A 14,719-nucleotide genomic window follows, 5' to 3' on the forward strand; every position below is an offset into this window, starting at 1 on the left:
AGACAAGCGCACAAGGGTTACCGTGGGAATGCCTGTGGCATTATCAGTCCTCGAGGTGATGCTTTAATCCTGAAACAAATCTAGACTTTGTGTTGTGTGTCTCCGGCTGTGTGTGAGTGAGCGCGCCCGTGTATAAAACCCAATCTCACACCCATTAGATTACGGCTGGCTGCACAGCAAAGACACCCCACTGCCACTCCCACGTGGAGGAGCGGGCAGGATTAGCCAGCTCTATACCCTCCCTAATCTGGGGACAAAAAACCCACAATCGCCTCCCACTGAGATCCAGAGACAGAAAGACTCAATTTGATCTGCCCTTCTCAATATAACAAGTGTCTTCTCGGGTTAAAATTACAACTGCTCACTCTACCATCGGTCAATGTGGATTCAGCCCTAAACGGTGTCCTCTTTATCCCTAGGATCAATCCCTTTTTAACCATTTGGAGCACCTACAGGCCCTGCTCTGTGGCAGTGAATGCAAGTGGAAAAGCTTATCCAGACTCTGCAGCCATGCTAGCGGCTCTGTGAGGACGCTACGGCTCAACTCAGCTCACTCTTTTTTTAGGGTTTTCCATTGCCAAAAGTTGCTGATAGTACATGGTACTTTCTTTGGTACCACCTCGGTTCAGGTTCCAAGCGAGCTGTGCCGATTCTAGAAGGTGGAGTAAAAGCACTGCAGACCAATGATTGGTCGGAGAAAATCGTCACTAGCGCGACACGGGACACCCTGCACAAACCCGCCGTTTTTAAATAGCCAATCTACCGTCAATAGCGACCCAGATTTTTTTTAAATGGCAGCCTGCAAAACCATGCCGTTCACTGCATATAGGCTACACTACACCATACAATTGGCGAAGTGCAGACGGTCCTCGGTTTGGTTGTCGATGAAAGGATTCAACGAGTGCTGCGTTTAAGCTGATGTCATGGCAGTTTAACGAGGCGTCGCTATGGCAATCACCTGAGAATTCCGCATACTACTATTATCCGCAGTGGACAATGAAAAGTACTGCTACCAAAAAGTAATTTGAGACCATACAGTGGAAACACGGCATTTGGCACTAACACTAACGGCGCCATGCTAACCTGTCACAGTGACAATGCTAACATCATGTTGTTTAACAGTAATGTTTACAATATTCACCATTTTAGTTGAGTGTACTTCGCACTTAACACAAAGAACAGCTCAGTATGATTTGAAAGTCATCAGTTTGTATTTGATCATAAACCAAATGCACTAGAGGAAAAGTCAGGAGATCACCACAGTTATTGGGATTCATTCTCTGGGGACCATGAACGTCTGTAGAAAAGTTTGTACACTTAGGCCACGTCCACACGTACCAAAACGATCTTTTTTTTACCCGTCTTCCCTGGATTCGTTTCAAGAATAGTTGCGTCCAAACGAATCCACTTGTAAATGACTCAATACGCTACTTCATATGCCAGGCCTATAGGCGGCGCTGTTTCTGCTTCAGAAATTCACCAAAAAAACGGAGAAGCGCATAGTCACTTCCACTTCCCATCATAACATGACTAGCTAGATTATCATTTTCTCTTAATACATCCGTGGACTATAATAACTTTCACCACTGCTCATTTTATAAAGGCCGCCGCAAGCAAACGTGTCTTTGTTTACGTTGTATAATGTGCTGTTGGATTGCTTTTTATTTTGCATGATTGCAGCGCGCTAGCAGCGAGCTAACGTTACCGCGTTAACCTTAGCTAGCTCTAACATCGGCAGTCACACAAACATCAATGATCCATGAATCATGTCTTTTAATAATCTATACGTTTGTTTTGCAGTAGCCTTTCTACAATAAGCCGTGGTAAAAGTTACTATAATCCGTTCAAGGAGTTGATGAGCAGACAGATTAGCCAGCTAGTTGATAAGTTGTGTACTTCCACTTTATAAACAGATAGCCATAGCAGCTAACGTTACTTCGCTGCTGGAGCGGTCAGCTACTTTAGCGATGTTTAACATTGGCTACATAATGTTAGCAATATATCTTGTGTAGAATCCAGAGGGAAGGGTCAGGGAGCAGAGACACAGTATTTAGATGAAGTGAGCTGGTTTGACCATGGAGATGGGATGTGCTCGCTTAGCTTCACCGCAGTTGTGTGCGTCAGCGGCCGTGGGAGAGGGTGTAAAGAGGGGTGTGGCGGACATCATCAATACGGATTCGTATTCACCATCCATACGAAGCCAAACGAGAGCCGTTTTCGGATTTTTTCACCCTGAGACCAGGTTTCAAAAAAGTGCGTTTTCAGGCAGTGCGTTTGCAGGATTCGTCTGGACGGTCGGCCCAAACGATGCAAAACATGTGCGTTTGCACAAAAAAACATTTCCGTGTGGATGGCCCCTTATTTGTAGAGATATTTCCGTCTGGACCAAAGTGATGGACCCTGACCGACATGATCAGCCATAGAGCCACGCTGCTCTGAGGTCTGAAAGTGAGTTTATCTACTGTGTGCAGGCGGTTACTTCCAACGAGAACAGATGCCATTCTATCAACTTTCGAGTAGAGCCCAGCGTGTGATGCATCATTACAAAAGGCTACCTGTTAAATGTGTTGTCAGTGTCTCATTATTTGACAGAAGCTGCCTGTTTCATTGCCCCCAGCGCAGGCCTGACTCTTTCCCTCTGTCTCTCTCCCTCTTTGTGTCTCTTACTCAGACTCATCTGCCTCATTAACCACCATCAGCATTTTGTTTGCTGTGTGTGATTTGGATGTATCGGTGAGGCGGGGTGTGTGTGTGTGTGTGTGTTTGTGTGTGTGTGTGTGTGTGTGTGTGTGTGTTTGTGTGTCAATGTGTTCACTTGTGTGTGTGTGTGTGTGTGTGTGTGTGTATGTGTGTGTGTGCAGGAAACTCATTAGGCTGGAAAAATACTGACATTTTTGCCAGATTCCAAATCATATTTTCTCTTCCTTTATCTATCAAAGGGTTCCTCCAATCAACTCCCTGGTGTGTGTGTGTGTGTGTGTGTCTGTGTGTGTGTGTGTGTGGTAGTGTAGTGGGAGACAGATGTTTGCTGATTCGACAAGTTTGCACTGCAAACTCAGTCCAATTTAGCCTACAAAAAAACATGATGCCACACAGACGCGCGTGGTGACAGCCCGTTCTTAATTTTCTGTCTTTTTAATTCAAGCTCTCGTTCTCCTCTCACTTTTCCTCTGCTCTGCTTTCTTCCCTCTCTCTCTCTCTCTCTCTCTCTGTCCTTTCTTTCACACACACAAACCCGACAGTGTGTGTGATGACACCAAAGGCATTTCAGCTGGGTGTTCTTCTCGTTGTTTTCCCTGTTACAGGCACCTCTGACTAAGTCTCAACTTCCACAGAGGACACTTTCTTCTGCCAAACTCGGAAATGATAAACATGAAGCGCTCGAGGCTTCATTTGGTGCTCTGTCTACATTACAATACAAACTGTACATTAAATACATTACAATGCAAAAGCTCTGTTTAAACAAGATTAAAACCTACATAATTGGATGGGTTTTGGGATTTATTGCAGTGCAATATGGCAATCGTTACAATATTTCCTCAGTGTTTCTATTTTACAATGTTCAAACTAAAAAAGAAAAAATAAATGCCATAAATAAACAAAATGCTTAATGGTGCTAATTCTTAGCATCAAACAATAGACATGTACAATTGACACAGATGGATGACACTCTACTCTAAATGTCTAATACATACAAAAAAATACAAAAAATGAACGAACAATTAAAAACCCAAGCAAATCATACAGTTTGTTAGTACGATCTTCCAGTATGAAACTAGTAAGAGCTCGTAATTATACATTCTCTCCGGCTCCTCGTGCGTGCTCTCTCTCTCTCTCTCTCTCTCTCTCTCTCTCTCTCTCTCTCTCTCTCTTTGCATATTCAAAGATAGGTGATGTCTTGACAAGGGAGATCCATGTTGTGTGCATTCACGCTATGCACACCACACACCCACACACCCACACACACACACACACACACACACGCACAGACGTACGAGCAAACACAGAACACATTTTTATTCAAGTCAAGCCCAAAGCAGCGAAAGAAAAGTTGGAAGCCATTCTGCTTATGCACAGCCTTTACAAAAACAAATAATGAAATAGTGAAAAATAGAACTGGATAAGAGGATGAGGCTTCAGTCTGAGCTCTCAGTAGCTTAATGCTATCTGTGGCCGCGTCCAGATCATGTTTTATTTTCAGAAAACTCCACAGGATAGGGTTAGACGATCACAAAAAGTGCTGCTCTTCTCGCTCTCTCTTCTCCTTCACTCCACTCCTTGTATTCCCACTGGTGAAAAGTCCCTCTAAAGTGCATGGATGAGGTAAATAAAATTCTTCTCAAAACTGGTTTGTATCCGTTCTCCGGCTCAGACTGGAACCATTGTGTGTTGCATGTGCTGCATTTGAGACAACATTTCTTGCTGCACACTAGCAATTAGTATGTCCTGGTGTGACGAAGTGATTATTCCAAGTCTGTCCATCTCCCTGTGGGTGCGAAGACAAAGACATATGTTTAAACACACAAAGCCACACCATGTAGTATTCAAAGGATAAGGCCGGTTTTCGTGAAAATTGGCAGACAATTTCCCCGGGTTTGGTGTCTGCTCAAGAACACCCGAACAACCATTTAACCACCAACCTAACAATTAATAGCCAATCCTGTCTACCAATCAAGCTATAAGCATGTTATCAAGTTGTCTTTGTGGCCAAAGCCTGATATAGTTTGTGCCTTTGTGCCATACAACTCCATTGTTATTCAGATTATTAAAACACAAGAGTAAAGCGACAAAGCAACAAGAAGCCACAGCCCCGGGCACGCTCAGTGGCATGGAAATGCAGCTGCAAAGATGTTTTACATTACACTTCAAGGGCCACATTCATTGCAATAAATAAATATGTCATCCACACGCTGGCATGGTTCTTCTATGTGTTTTAATAGATTTTGGATGACAACAAAATTCTGTGAATAAGCTACATCAGACAATACAACGTAGTTGGATAAATCCACTATTGGTTTCGCGGTCTTCATGGGAATGGTATGTATCAAAATAAAAAGATGAACCAACACTAGAGTTCTCCTTTAATTAAAGGAAAAAAATGCAACTGACAAAATGGAAAACCTTGCTCACATCACTCATTAAATGGGGCAATTAGAGCGCACAAACATTTTTGTGTAATTATATAGTAGAAGTGCTGTGAGGCATCTACTGACATCTTGACAAAGTGTAAAGGTGTCAGTGTGCCTATTGGATCATCGAGCAGCATCCAAAACCTCCTCCCTCCGCTCCTTTCTGACGTTAGAAATAAGGGGGCTGTGTCTGAAAATGTTCGTAACCGACATTTCAACTAGCACGGATACATATTTCAATCATTTTCTCTTTAGACGTGTTCGAATGACACTTCCTGCAAACTAGTTTGTTTGAGCATACTCAACCCTTAAGAGTGCCAGATAGAAAAATGATGTGAAAAAACACACCAAACACGGTACCTATTTTGCTCTTTTATGTGTGCAAATAAATATGCTTGTGCTACTTGTGGCTCTCATTCTGCCTGTCATACATGAGACATTTTCTGTCGCTTGTTTTCACCCGAGCATGATTGTTTAATAAAATGTGATTCTGTGTGTGCAGCTCATATTGTGCACTAAGAAATGTGATGAGTAAATGCCAGTAAAGGTCCATTTATTCACATGACAGTGCACTTACTGGTGTGTGAGAGCCAGGAGGCTGTCCAGGCTGGTGTATCCTGCTGCTGCCAGAGTGTCTCCGTACCTCTCCAACCCAATGGACCGCAGCCACTCGCACACCGACGACACCGGCACACACCCCTCTGGTAGGACCGACACGCACACCTCTGAACCCAGCTCTGACTCCAACAAGGTGGCTGTGGGTCTGTGAAAACAGAATAAGTGTGAGAGGAGGGGAGGTTGGTGGTGGCAAAGTACTAAAAACAGGAGTGTGAAATCATAATTGAAGAATGAAGAATCATCTAGCTGAAAGAATGTAGGCGTGAGTACAGTATGAGTGCTAAATGAATATTGAAAGGTATAGTAAGGGATGTTAATCCAATACACTTTTTGTCAAATTTAGCAAATATCTCCTCACGGTCACCTAGCTCTCTATTTGAAAAAAGATCAGGTGTTCAGTTAATACACAGCCCTGGCTGTGTAAATGGCAAACAAACAGAAAGGAGTGCACGAGCCACAAAACGCTATTCCAGCCAATTGGCAACAGGCGGCGACAGTTGATGGGAGGGGGGAGGCAGCACGTGAGACATGGCCGGCTAGTAGTTACAACCCAGTCTCACGGCAGTTCGTGAAATGGTCACGTAATTTTATCTATTTGATTCGTGTACACGAACACGGTTATCTCGTTGTTTTTTACGGACAGGACGCTGGACAACAACGGCGAGGTTGGGTTTAGGAAAAGAAGAAAGCGACGGTGAAAGTCCTGTGTTGTTTTTGGCCTTTCATACTACTCGCTACCGTAGTTGCTCTTCATGCTGCGTCATCTTCTCATTGAGAATCGTGCTGTGATCACGAAAGATGCTTCCCATTGAAATACATTAGTTTAAAAAAACGTGCTGACCATCGTGAAAAAAAACGAGATAAACGTGTTCGTGTACACGAATCAAATTACGAATTTAAATTACGTGACCATTTCACGAACTGCCGTGAGACTGGGTTGGTAGTTATCTGTCTGTGAATTCGAGGGGGCGGAGCTTCTGAAATCTTTGCGCAGCATTGCTTACTGCACCTTTTAAATGGATATGTATGTATTCTATGCATTTGTCTGTGATCTGCTCTGCCTGTAATTACATGTACAGTATGTACCTGTCCCCTCCCGTCCGGCGCAGAGTCCCAGGGTTACGGATGAGTTTATCCAGCATGTTGAGTATCTGGCTGAAGGTGGGTCTCTCTGCGCGGTCTCTCTCCCAGCAGTCCAACATGAGCTGGTGCAGCACCACTGGACAGTCCATGGGAGCAGGCAGACGGTAGCCCTCTTCTATCGCTTTAATCACCTAAAGGAAGCACAGAGGTGGACGTTAGGGCTGCACAACAGGAGGAAATTATGCAATAACGTTGTTGAATATTGATAACAATATGACTTGCCATAAAACAGATATTAAAGTGTACTCAGTTCTGCCTTTCTGCTTCTGTCAGTATTCTGCTAAAATACAACACAGTACTTGTTGAATTTAAAACAAATAAAAATAAATCACTTCCAACTTTCTTTTATTGAAGAAATTGATTGATTTTTTTTTTAATTTAATATAAAAAGCATCACTTAGAAAAAGGAAGTTATATTTTAAAGTGCAGTTTTCTACTGATATAACACAAAAGTGTCTTTCGTTATATGTTGCAGCCTTTCGCAGTGTGTTATTATTGCGCCAGTTGATATCGCGATGGCGATAGAAAAAAGGTATATTGTGCAGTCCTAGTGGACGTTTATTTTTATTTTTTAGGAGGCTAGAGAAAGGTCCGAGTTTCCAAAACCTGGATCCAGGTAAAAATGTTTCACTAATGCAGAACTGAAACAATATAAAAGTAGATAAAAGCAGAACTTTCCTTAGAAAATAGGCAGAGAAGTCAGTTTGTCCAATGCGCACTATACTTATTGTTACAGTACGTTGTGTTTGCATTCAGCATACAATAAATCATTATGGTTTTGTGCAGGAAATGATTAAATATATGCAACAGACTTCAATCAAACTGCCACTTTGAAACTCCACCGCCAATGAAATTTCACAAAAGGAAAGGAAAACCTTTTGCCGAAGATTTATTACTTTTCTGTTGTTTTCCAAGCTCGTTCCGAAGGCTGTCCCACCGACATCTGCAATTTGTTTAAATTTTTTGCAGCTGTGAGCAGCTCCTCTATTTCCTTTGTACATTGCAATGTGGGACAATACTGTTCATCAGGGGTTTTCAGAGTCTGACACAAAGACAAATCTGAGACGATCTGCGCCTTTTGAGCCTTAAGGCCTTTTTATGCTTCTGCGTAAAATCGACGGCATACGATCGGCCGTGGCTTGGTAGCGTTGCATTTCCCCCCCCGACTCATTTCCTGGTTCTCCTTCTCCATAAACAACATGAAATCAAGGAGAGGGTTCACTTTTCCTGCTACATATTTCCCACCGTGGTCAGAAAGAACAGGAGAGACACTTTGTTTCTCTCACTATGACTCTAGAGTCGGTACTCGCTCCGAAGCTAATCGCTGTCACTCTCTCACTTCTCCCTCACTCTATCACCCACACCCCCCCCACACACACACACACACACTGGCTCGACGCACACACCAGGGCACTTGCGTAGTCTACGGCGAAAGCTCTGCGTGGAGCCTCCGCAGAACCATAAAACGGCCTTTAGTGCAGTCAAAAACAATATTATAGTGCCACATGAAAAAGTTAATGTCTTACTTCTATTTGCAGATAAATATGCTCTAAGTTTAGGTCATACAGTATAGTTTGGGGGCTTTGGGGGATGTAAACAGGAAGTATAATGTTGTCATAGTGTCAGTGAGTTCACTAGTATTTTGTTTTCATTTTTCATTTCCATATGCATAAATGCCTCCATGAGCTGTATGTTAGAGCCTCTGCTGCAGCTCCAAGTGTTGGCCGTGTTGATAAGCAGGCCAAATCAGTCAACTGTTCTAATATGACAATACTTCATATTATAAAATGTAGTATGGAATGGAGTCGCAGCTGTGGAGTTCCAGATGCTCCAGTTGTATTTGGATGTGAGATAAGCCTGTGGCCCAGTGTTTCACTAAAACAAAGAAAGACAGAAGAGCAGCTCAGCGTGTACTAATTTGCTCCGAAAAAAAAAAACAGAAAGTAAATAAGATGGATAAAGTGTCTGGCGAACGGCTCATCAGGAAAGTTTTCTTAGACTACGACTGTGCTGCAGATGAAATCAATCACGTCTGAAGATTTCCATATGCCAGACTGCCTCTCTGACCTACTCAAACTTAACAAGCTTTGATAGCAAAGTGATTGCAAATTTGCTCTGAAATAGGATTTTTGTCTCACATCCCAAAAACCGTTCAGAACATTTAAATCACCCCTGAAAGTACACAGTGTATATGCTTGGAGGGGTGGGGGGTGGAGGGATAACATAAGCAGCATTTTCTAGTCGATTTTATGAAGTCTAAATACTTATCTTCAATAAAATATTCTGTGACTGAAGAACAACATATTGGCTTGCTGCCCTTTCTGTGGACGATTTACAGGAAACATTTGCAATTTTTAAAATGGTGCAAAGGTCAAAGTCACTGGGTCACAATTCAGTACGTCACACAGAGGATGGCTTATTTTTCCTCCATACGTCCTCTTTTTAAGAATCCTAAAGAAGTGCTGCCTTCTTTATTTATTTATCTGTTTATTTGAGATAATCTAAGTCCAATTTGTGGACTGTACAAAGGTAGAAGTAACAGTTTTTTTGGCCATCTTCCCTTTCAGTTATGATAACATTGTACTCACCAACTTCAAATCCCCGCTTTGACCATAGTATTTAAACCACTGATTTGGAAATGAAAATGAAGATGATTCTTCAAGTTATTACTCAAAACCGTAAACATTCATTAGATCTTTAAGGGCTACTTCCTGTTTAAACCAACCATTTATATCGTACTTACAGGTTACACAGTTTTATGAAGCAATGGGAAAACATTTGGGGTGAAGTCACTTATATTTTCCCTTCCAAACAGCTGTTTAAGATAATATATGGTTAAGTTGGAGGTTTGTCTAAATCAGCCTGTGAAGACGTGTTACCGCTCATGCTGCTAGCCGCTTCAGTAAACAATACAGTTGCTGAGTAAAATGTCATCTTAACCAACAGGATTTAAGGGTAAAACTATGAAAATAAAACCCAGGATGTTGAATTTTCCTTTAATATCTAATAGTAATCCATGTTCTGAAGCTAAATCGTTGGTTCCTTGAATTCATTATATAATAACAATGGAGGTGATCCGGTATTTTGATTTGATTATGCAAAGTGCCTCAGGAATAAGCTCAGTCTTTTATCTTTGAGGCAACTTTTAGGTTAGATGATACAAAAGAAATGACTCACATCCTGGTTGTTCATGTCCCAGTAGGGCCTCTCTCCGTATGAAACCACCTCCCACATGACGATGCCGTAACTCCACACATCGCTGGCTGAGGTGAACTTCCTGTAAGCTATGGCCTCTGGAGCCGTCCATCTGATGGGGATCTTTCCTCCAGGCGAAAGATAAGTCCCAGTGGCCTCCTAAAATAGCAGTAAATGTAATTTTTCAGTGAATAAGGACATTTGTTTATTTATTTTTTTTGCCTAATTGATTGCCTTAGACTATGTTTACATGCACATAATTTTCCGGTTTTTGCCCTTATTCGAAAAAAAACAATATTCCGACTAAGCTGTTCACATGTACCCTGGAAATCCAGAGTTCTCGCGAGAACACAATTAGAATTTGCTCAGCGAGTCACTCTGGCATTGAGTAATTATGCTCATTAACTATGCCCTTGTAGCCGAGCTGCACCAATCACACCGGTGTATCTGATATAGGCGGGCCAGAGGCGAGCTAAACAGATGACGACATTTTAATCTACCAGTTAGCTCCGCTGGTAGCTAATGGCGCGTTCATGCCACCTCGGAATAACAGGGACCGCCCCCCGTGGTTACGTTGTTTTTCCGGCAGCGTTCACATGGTCGGCATGCGTGTTCTTCTTCTTCTGTTATATTGGCGTTTGGCATAACAACTTGTTGCATGACTGCCACCAACGGTTGGCCGTAGCAGAGAGCATCAGGTGTGTGAAAACATTGAGGCCGCAATAACAAAAGATCTGCGGCTGTTTTCTTATGAAGCATCCAAAAGCACATCGCATTGTGTTATCTGCAGGACAACCAACGGGAAAGGACATGGATAAGGTGTTGTTTTTTTATACATGGGCCTATTTATGAATAATTTGAAACATGTTATGTCTGTGTATGTTTCTTGGCAGAGGCATTTGTCCACAATAAACAGTTTATTGTCATTCAAATATGTTCAGTGAACCAAAATCGCCTACTTCAAACGTCAGTTGTCAACAACGTGTCGCCAACTGGGAAAGTCGGTTAGCAAAATTCAGCCCGAGTTTCCCACCTCTGATTCCCAGAGGAAGTGACGTGAATGGTGACGTTTTCACTCAGAACAACGTTTTTCCGATGTCCATGAACGCACGGTAAGCGTATGGGGCTCTGGATACGTCACCCCGTGTTTTGTTGTGATTGGTTGTAGTGTTATCCAATTGCGTGCGGTGAGATTTTCAAATGCATGCTTGGTGCCGCCCCTCCAGTTGGGCCATTTTCATTACTGAATGCCAGACCCTTAATCTTTCGGATTTGGGTCTGAATTTCTAGGCTAGTTTACATGGCTAATGAAAGTGAATATTCCAATATTATTCAAAGTGCAAAATATTTTTTTTTTCAAAGTTTTCCAGGGGTGGTGGACTTGTTCGACGTGCAAAACCAGCCTCCCTCTTTCATTCCTTCAACCAGCTTCTTGAAAAGGTCGGCGTTGCGATGTGCACATTATGTTTAAAAGTAGCTGTGTTTCTCCTTCTTATCCCAGCCCTGCAAACTGTCGGCTGGTTGGTTTATGTACAGCAACCATAGCAAAGCACAGAGCTGGCCGTAAGCTGTAAACAGGCAAGTGGCCGTAAACTGTCACAAACTGCTGTAAAACCCTGATTGAGACGCATATCTGCGCTGTACACATCCACGTCCAAAGAATGCGTCTAAAACCCGAATAATACCGGCATATCCCACATGTCTTAATCGGAAAATGCTAAATTCGGAAAAAGGCCTTATTCGGAATATCCAAATGGAATATGATGTTTACACCACCTGTATGAAATTCGGAATATTGTCATATTCGGAATAATAGTGGAATATTATTGTGCACATTGTGTTCGAAAGGTTTTAAGATTTATTCTTCGATTGATGTCTATTCATTTGTCTAGAGTCGATAATAAATGTTTTCAACGGTAGCTTAAAACTGCATATAAAAAAATAGGCTGTGAAAGACAAAAGAAAAGATTGTATGTACATGTTCACATCCAGTTTGTGTGTGTATGTTACTTCTGTCTGCGTCTTACCCTCGTGGTGTAGGCCGCCTCTGGGTCGTCCTCCAGAACTCGGCTCAGGCCAAAGTCAGACACCTTACACACCAGGTTGCTGTTGACCAGGATGTTTCGAGCCGCCAGGTCTCGGTGGACGTAGCTCATGTCCGACAGGTACTTCATACCTGAGGCGATGCCGCGCAGCATGCCGACCAGCTGGATCACCGTGAACTGGCCGTCATGTTTCTGAAACGTTCAGAATACAGAGACAGGAGAGCAGGTTAACACGGGCATCGACAACTAGCTCGGCAGTCATGAGTGATCGTTTTCAGTTCACTGGAAATAAAATGCTACTAAAAGCTAGATTTCTGTTTTTCTTTTTCAGAGTAAAAACAGAGACAGTATAATAGAATGCATGTACCCGAAGAAAAGCATCCATGGATCCATTTTCCATGTATTCTGTGATGATCATCAATGGCTTACCTAAACAGGTAAAGGGTTAGAAATATTGATTTACAACATGCACATAACCAAAATAATACTAAGAGTTTGCAGTCTTCAACTCACATCTTGTGACGACCCCCTCCAGCCTGATGATGTTCGGGTGGTCAAACTGTCCCATGATCGACGCCTCAGACAGGAAGTCCCGCCTCTGTTTGTCAGAGTATCCCGCCTTCAGACTCTTGATGGCCACGTAGATCTCCCTCTTTCCCTGAACACGCAGCCGGCCACTGCACACATCCCCAAACTCTCCTACGCACAGAGAGAGAAAAATAGCAGTGTCAGCGCCAAGTAAGCATGTGTGTGTGGGTTTGTGTGTGTGTGTGTGTGTGTGTGTGTGTGTGTGTGTGTGCGAGCACCAATGCCAGGCTTACCCATGCCAATAACCCTCTCAATGTGAATACTGCTAACATCAATCTCCTTGGCAAACTCGTGGATGGCCTGATCGGGGTCTTCATAGGTGAACGGGTCCACGTAGATTTTAACTCCTGCCATAAAGGAGAGGCGGGAAAGGAAAATGAGGGAGGAGGAGGAAGAGGAGGGATGCAGAGGAGGGTGAGAAATACGAATTGTGTAACTGCTGCATATGTTATGTAAATGTCTTTGGCAGTATATGTGTAAGATGTGTGCAGGTGGATCTAAGAAAAGAGAACGAGAGCATCCATCTCTCATTCTGTTGTTGTTTTTTACAGTACAGTATGTGTGTGTGTGTGTGTGTGTGTGTGTTTGTGTGTGTGTGTGTGTGTTTGTGTGTGTGTGTGTGTGTGTGTGTACCTGGGTTCAGATGTTTTTCCTCCTCTGAGTCCTGCTTTGTTTTACTGTACTTGCTCCTCCTGATGAGACATAAGAAGTGATGTATATTTAACACACAGACACAGAAAAGATGCTAAAGGTCCTTTCTTGATTATTTTACATCTTGTCTTAATGCTTGTTTAAGTAATTGTACCTAAGTTTACAATTGAGGCCTACTGCATGTGTGGTTATGACGAGTAAGGGGGTTCAGGAAGGGAGGAGATGTGCTCATGTTGTAAACTGTGGGTTTTGTAATTTGTTACGTAAAAGCAATAAAAATGTTAATCACGAAAAAAGAAAAGATTCTGAAGTCTGTCAGAGAATTCCAGTAATCATTTTTTTTTTTTAAATCTTGTCACATTTTTGTCACACGTTATTGTTGTGACTTTTACAGCTAAAAGAGCTGACTAAAGGGCATATGTGTCACATTGGTTTTTAACTTTTTTTTCCCCCCAGTAGCGCAGTGCATTCATTGGGTTTTTCAGGATTTGCCGCGAGAGAACGCGATGACAATGAGAACAGAGAGCTACGGGCTGCAGGAAAGACAGAGCGAGTAGATGAAAGCATGTCGGGGAGAGAGAGGGAGGAGGGGCGATGCCTCAGGTAGCGCTAGATAAAAGGCGTTTTCCATTAAACAAAAGAAACTGTCAAAAACACCTTTGTGGGTGAGCAGATGTGTGTGAGTGTGTGTGTGTGTGTGTGTGTGTGTGTGTGTGTGTGTGTGTGTGTGTGTGTGTGTGTGTGTGTGTGTGTGTGTGTGTGTGTGTGTGTGTGTGTGAGTGTGCAAGCCAACGGAAGCTGATACACAAGCTGTGCTGCTGAAGAGACAGTAATGACAAGTCCGGGACAAAGGGATTATCACTGTCTCCACTCTAATCCCCTTTAACAGCTCCAGGTAACACACACACACACACACACACACACACACACACACACACACACACACGCACAAATTATTTAGCCACACAATAGCAGGGGAGTTGTGTGTGTTGTGGCAGTTTGATCAAAAGCAGTAGTTAAGGTAGAGGCAGCACTCATATTGACGTCAGTGCAGATGCACTGATGGGAAACTAACTAACCAATTTAACAAGCCTATAGGTGTACACAAGTCCGACTGCCTGTATGGATGCCTGTGTGTGTGTGTGTCTGTATGTGTGTGTGTGTGTGTGTGTGTGTGTACCTGCGGCTAATGATGAAGACAGCTGCAGATATCAGCAGTAAAATCCCGACCCCGCTGACAGACAGCAGCAGGAAGGCTGAGTTAACTCCTTCTCCAATCAGAGGGAAGGGATCTAACAGTGAAGCACACAAAGGTCACCACCGAGAAAAGTTGTAAACTTCACAATGAAC

General features: G+C 42.9%; 1 protein-coding gene across 1 annotated transcript in view; it reads right to left on the bottom strand.

Annotated features, from left to right (window-relative positions):
• Window positions 1-3,488: 3,488 nt before the first annotated feature.
• LOC120568986 (ephrin type-A receptor 4-like) overlaps window positions 3,489-14,719 on the bottom strand; it is a 32,028-nt gene continuing 20,797 nt past the window's right edge. Inside the window, exons 10-19 of the mRNA XM_039816765.1 lie at window positions 14,550-14,661; window positions 13,352-13,410; window positions 12,952-13,065; window positions 12,644-12,829; window positions 12,498-12,559; window positions 12,113-12,322; window positions 10,068-10,244; window positions 6,834-7,021; window positions 5,707-5,892; window positions 3,489-4,486 (exon numbers count right to left, since the gene is read on the bottom strand). Of these exons, the coding sequence (XP_039672699.1) occupies window positions 4,369-4,486; window positions 5,707-5,892; window positions 6,834-7,021; window positions 10,068-10,244; window positions 12,113-12,322; window positions 12,498-12,559; window positions 12,644-12,829; window positions 12,952-13,065; window positions 13,352-13,410; window positions 14,550-14,661 (1,412 nt within the window). The 3' untranslated portion in view covers window positions 3,489-4,368. The remainder of the gene's footprint in view (window positions 4,487-5,706; window positions 5,893-6,833; window positions 7,022-10,067; window positions 10,245-12,112; window positions 12,323-12,497; window positions 12,560-12,643; window positions 12,830-12,951; window positions 13,066-13,351; window positions 13,411-14,549; window positions 14,662-14,719) is intronic.

Source organism: Perca fluviatilis, chromosome 11, assembly GCF_010015445.1.
Source record: "Perca fluviatilis chromosome 11, GENO_Pfluv_1.0, whole genome shotgun sequence".
Classification (NCBI taxonomy): Eukaryota; Metazoa; Chordata; class Actinopteri; order Perciformes; family Percidae; genus Perca; species Perca fluviatilis.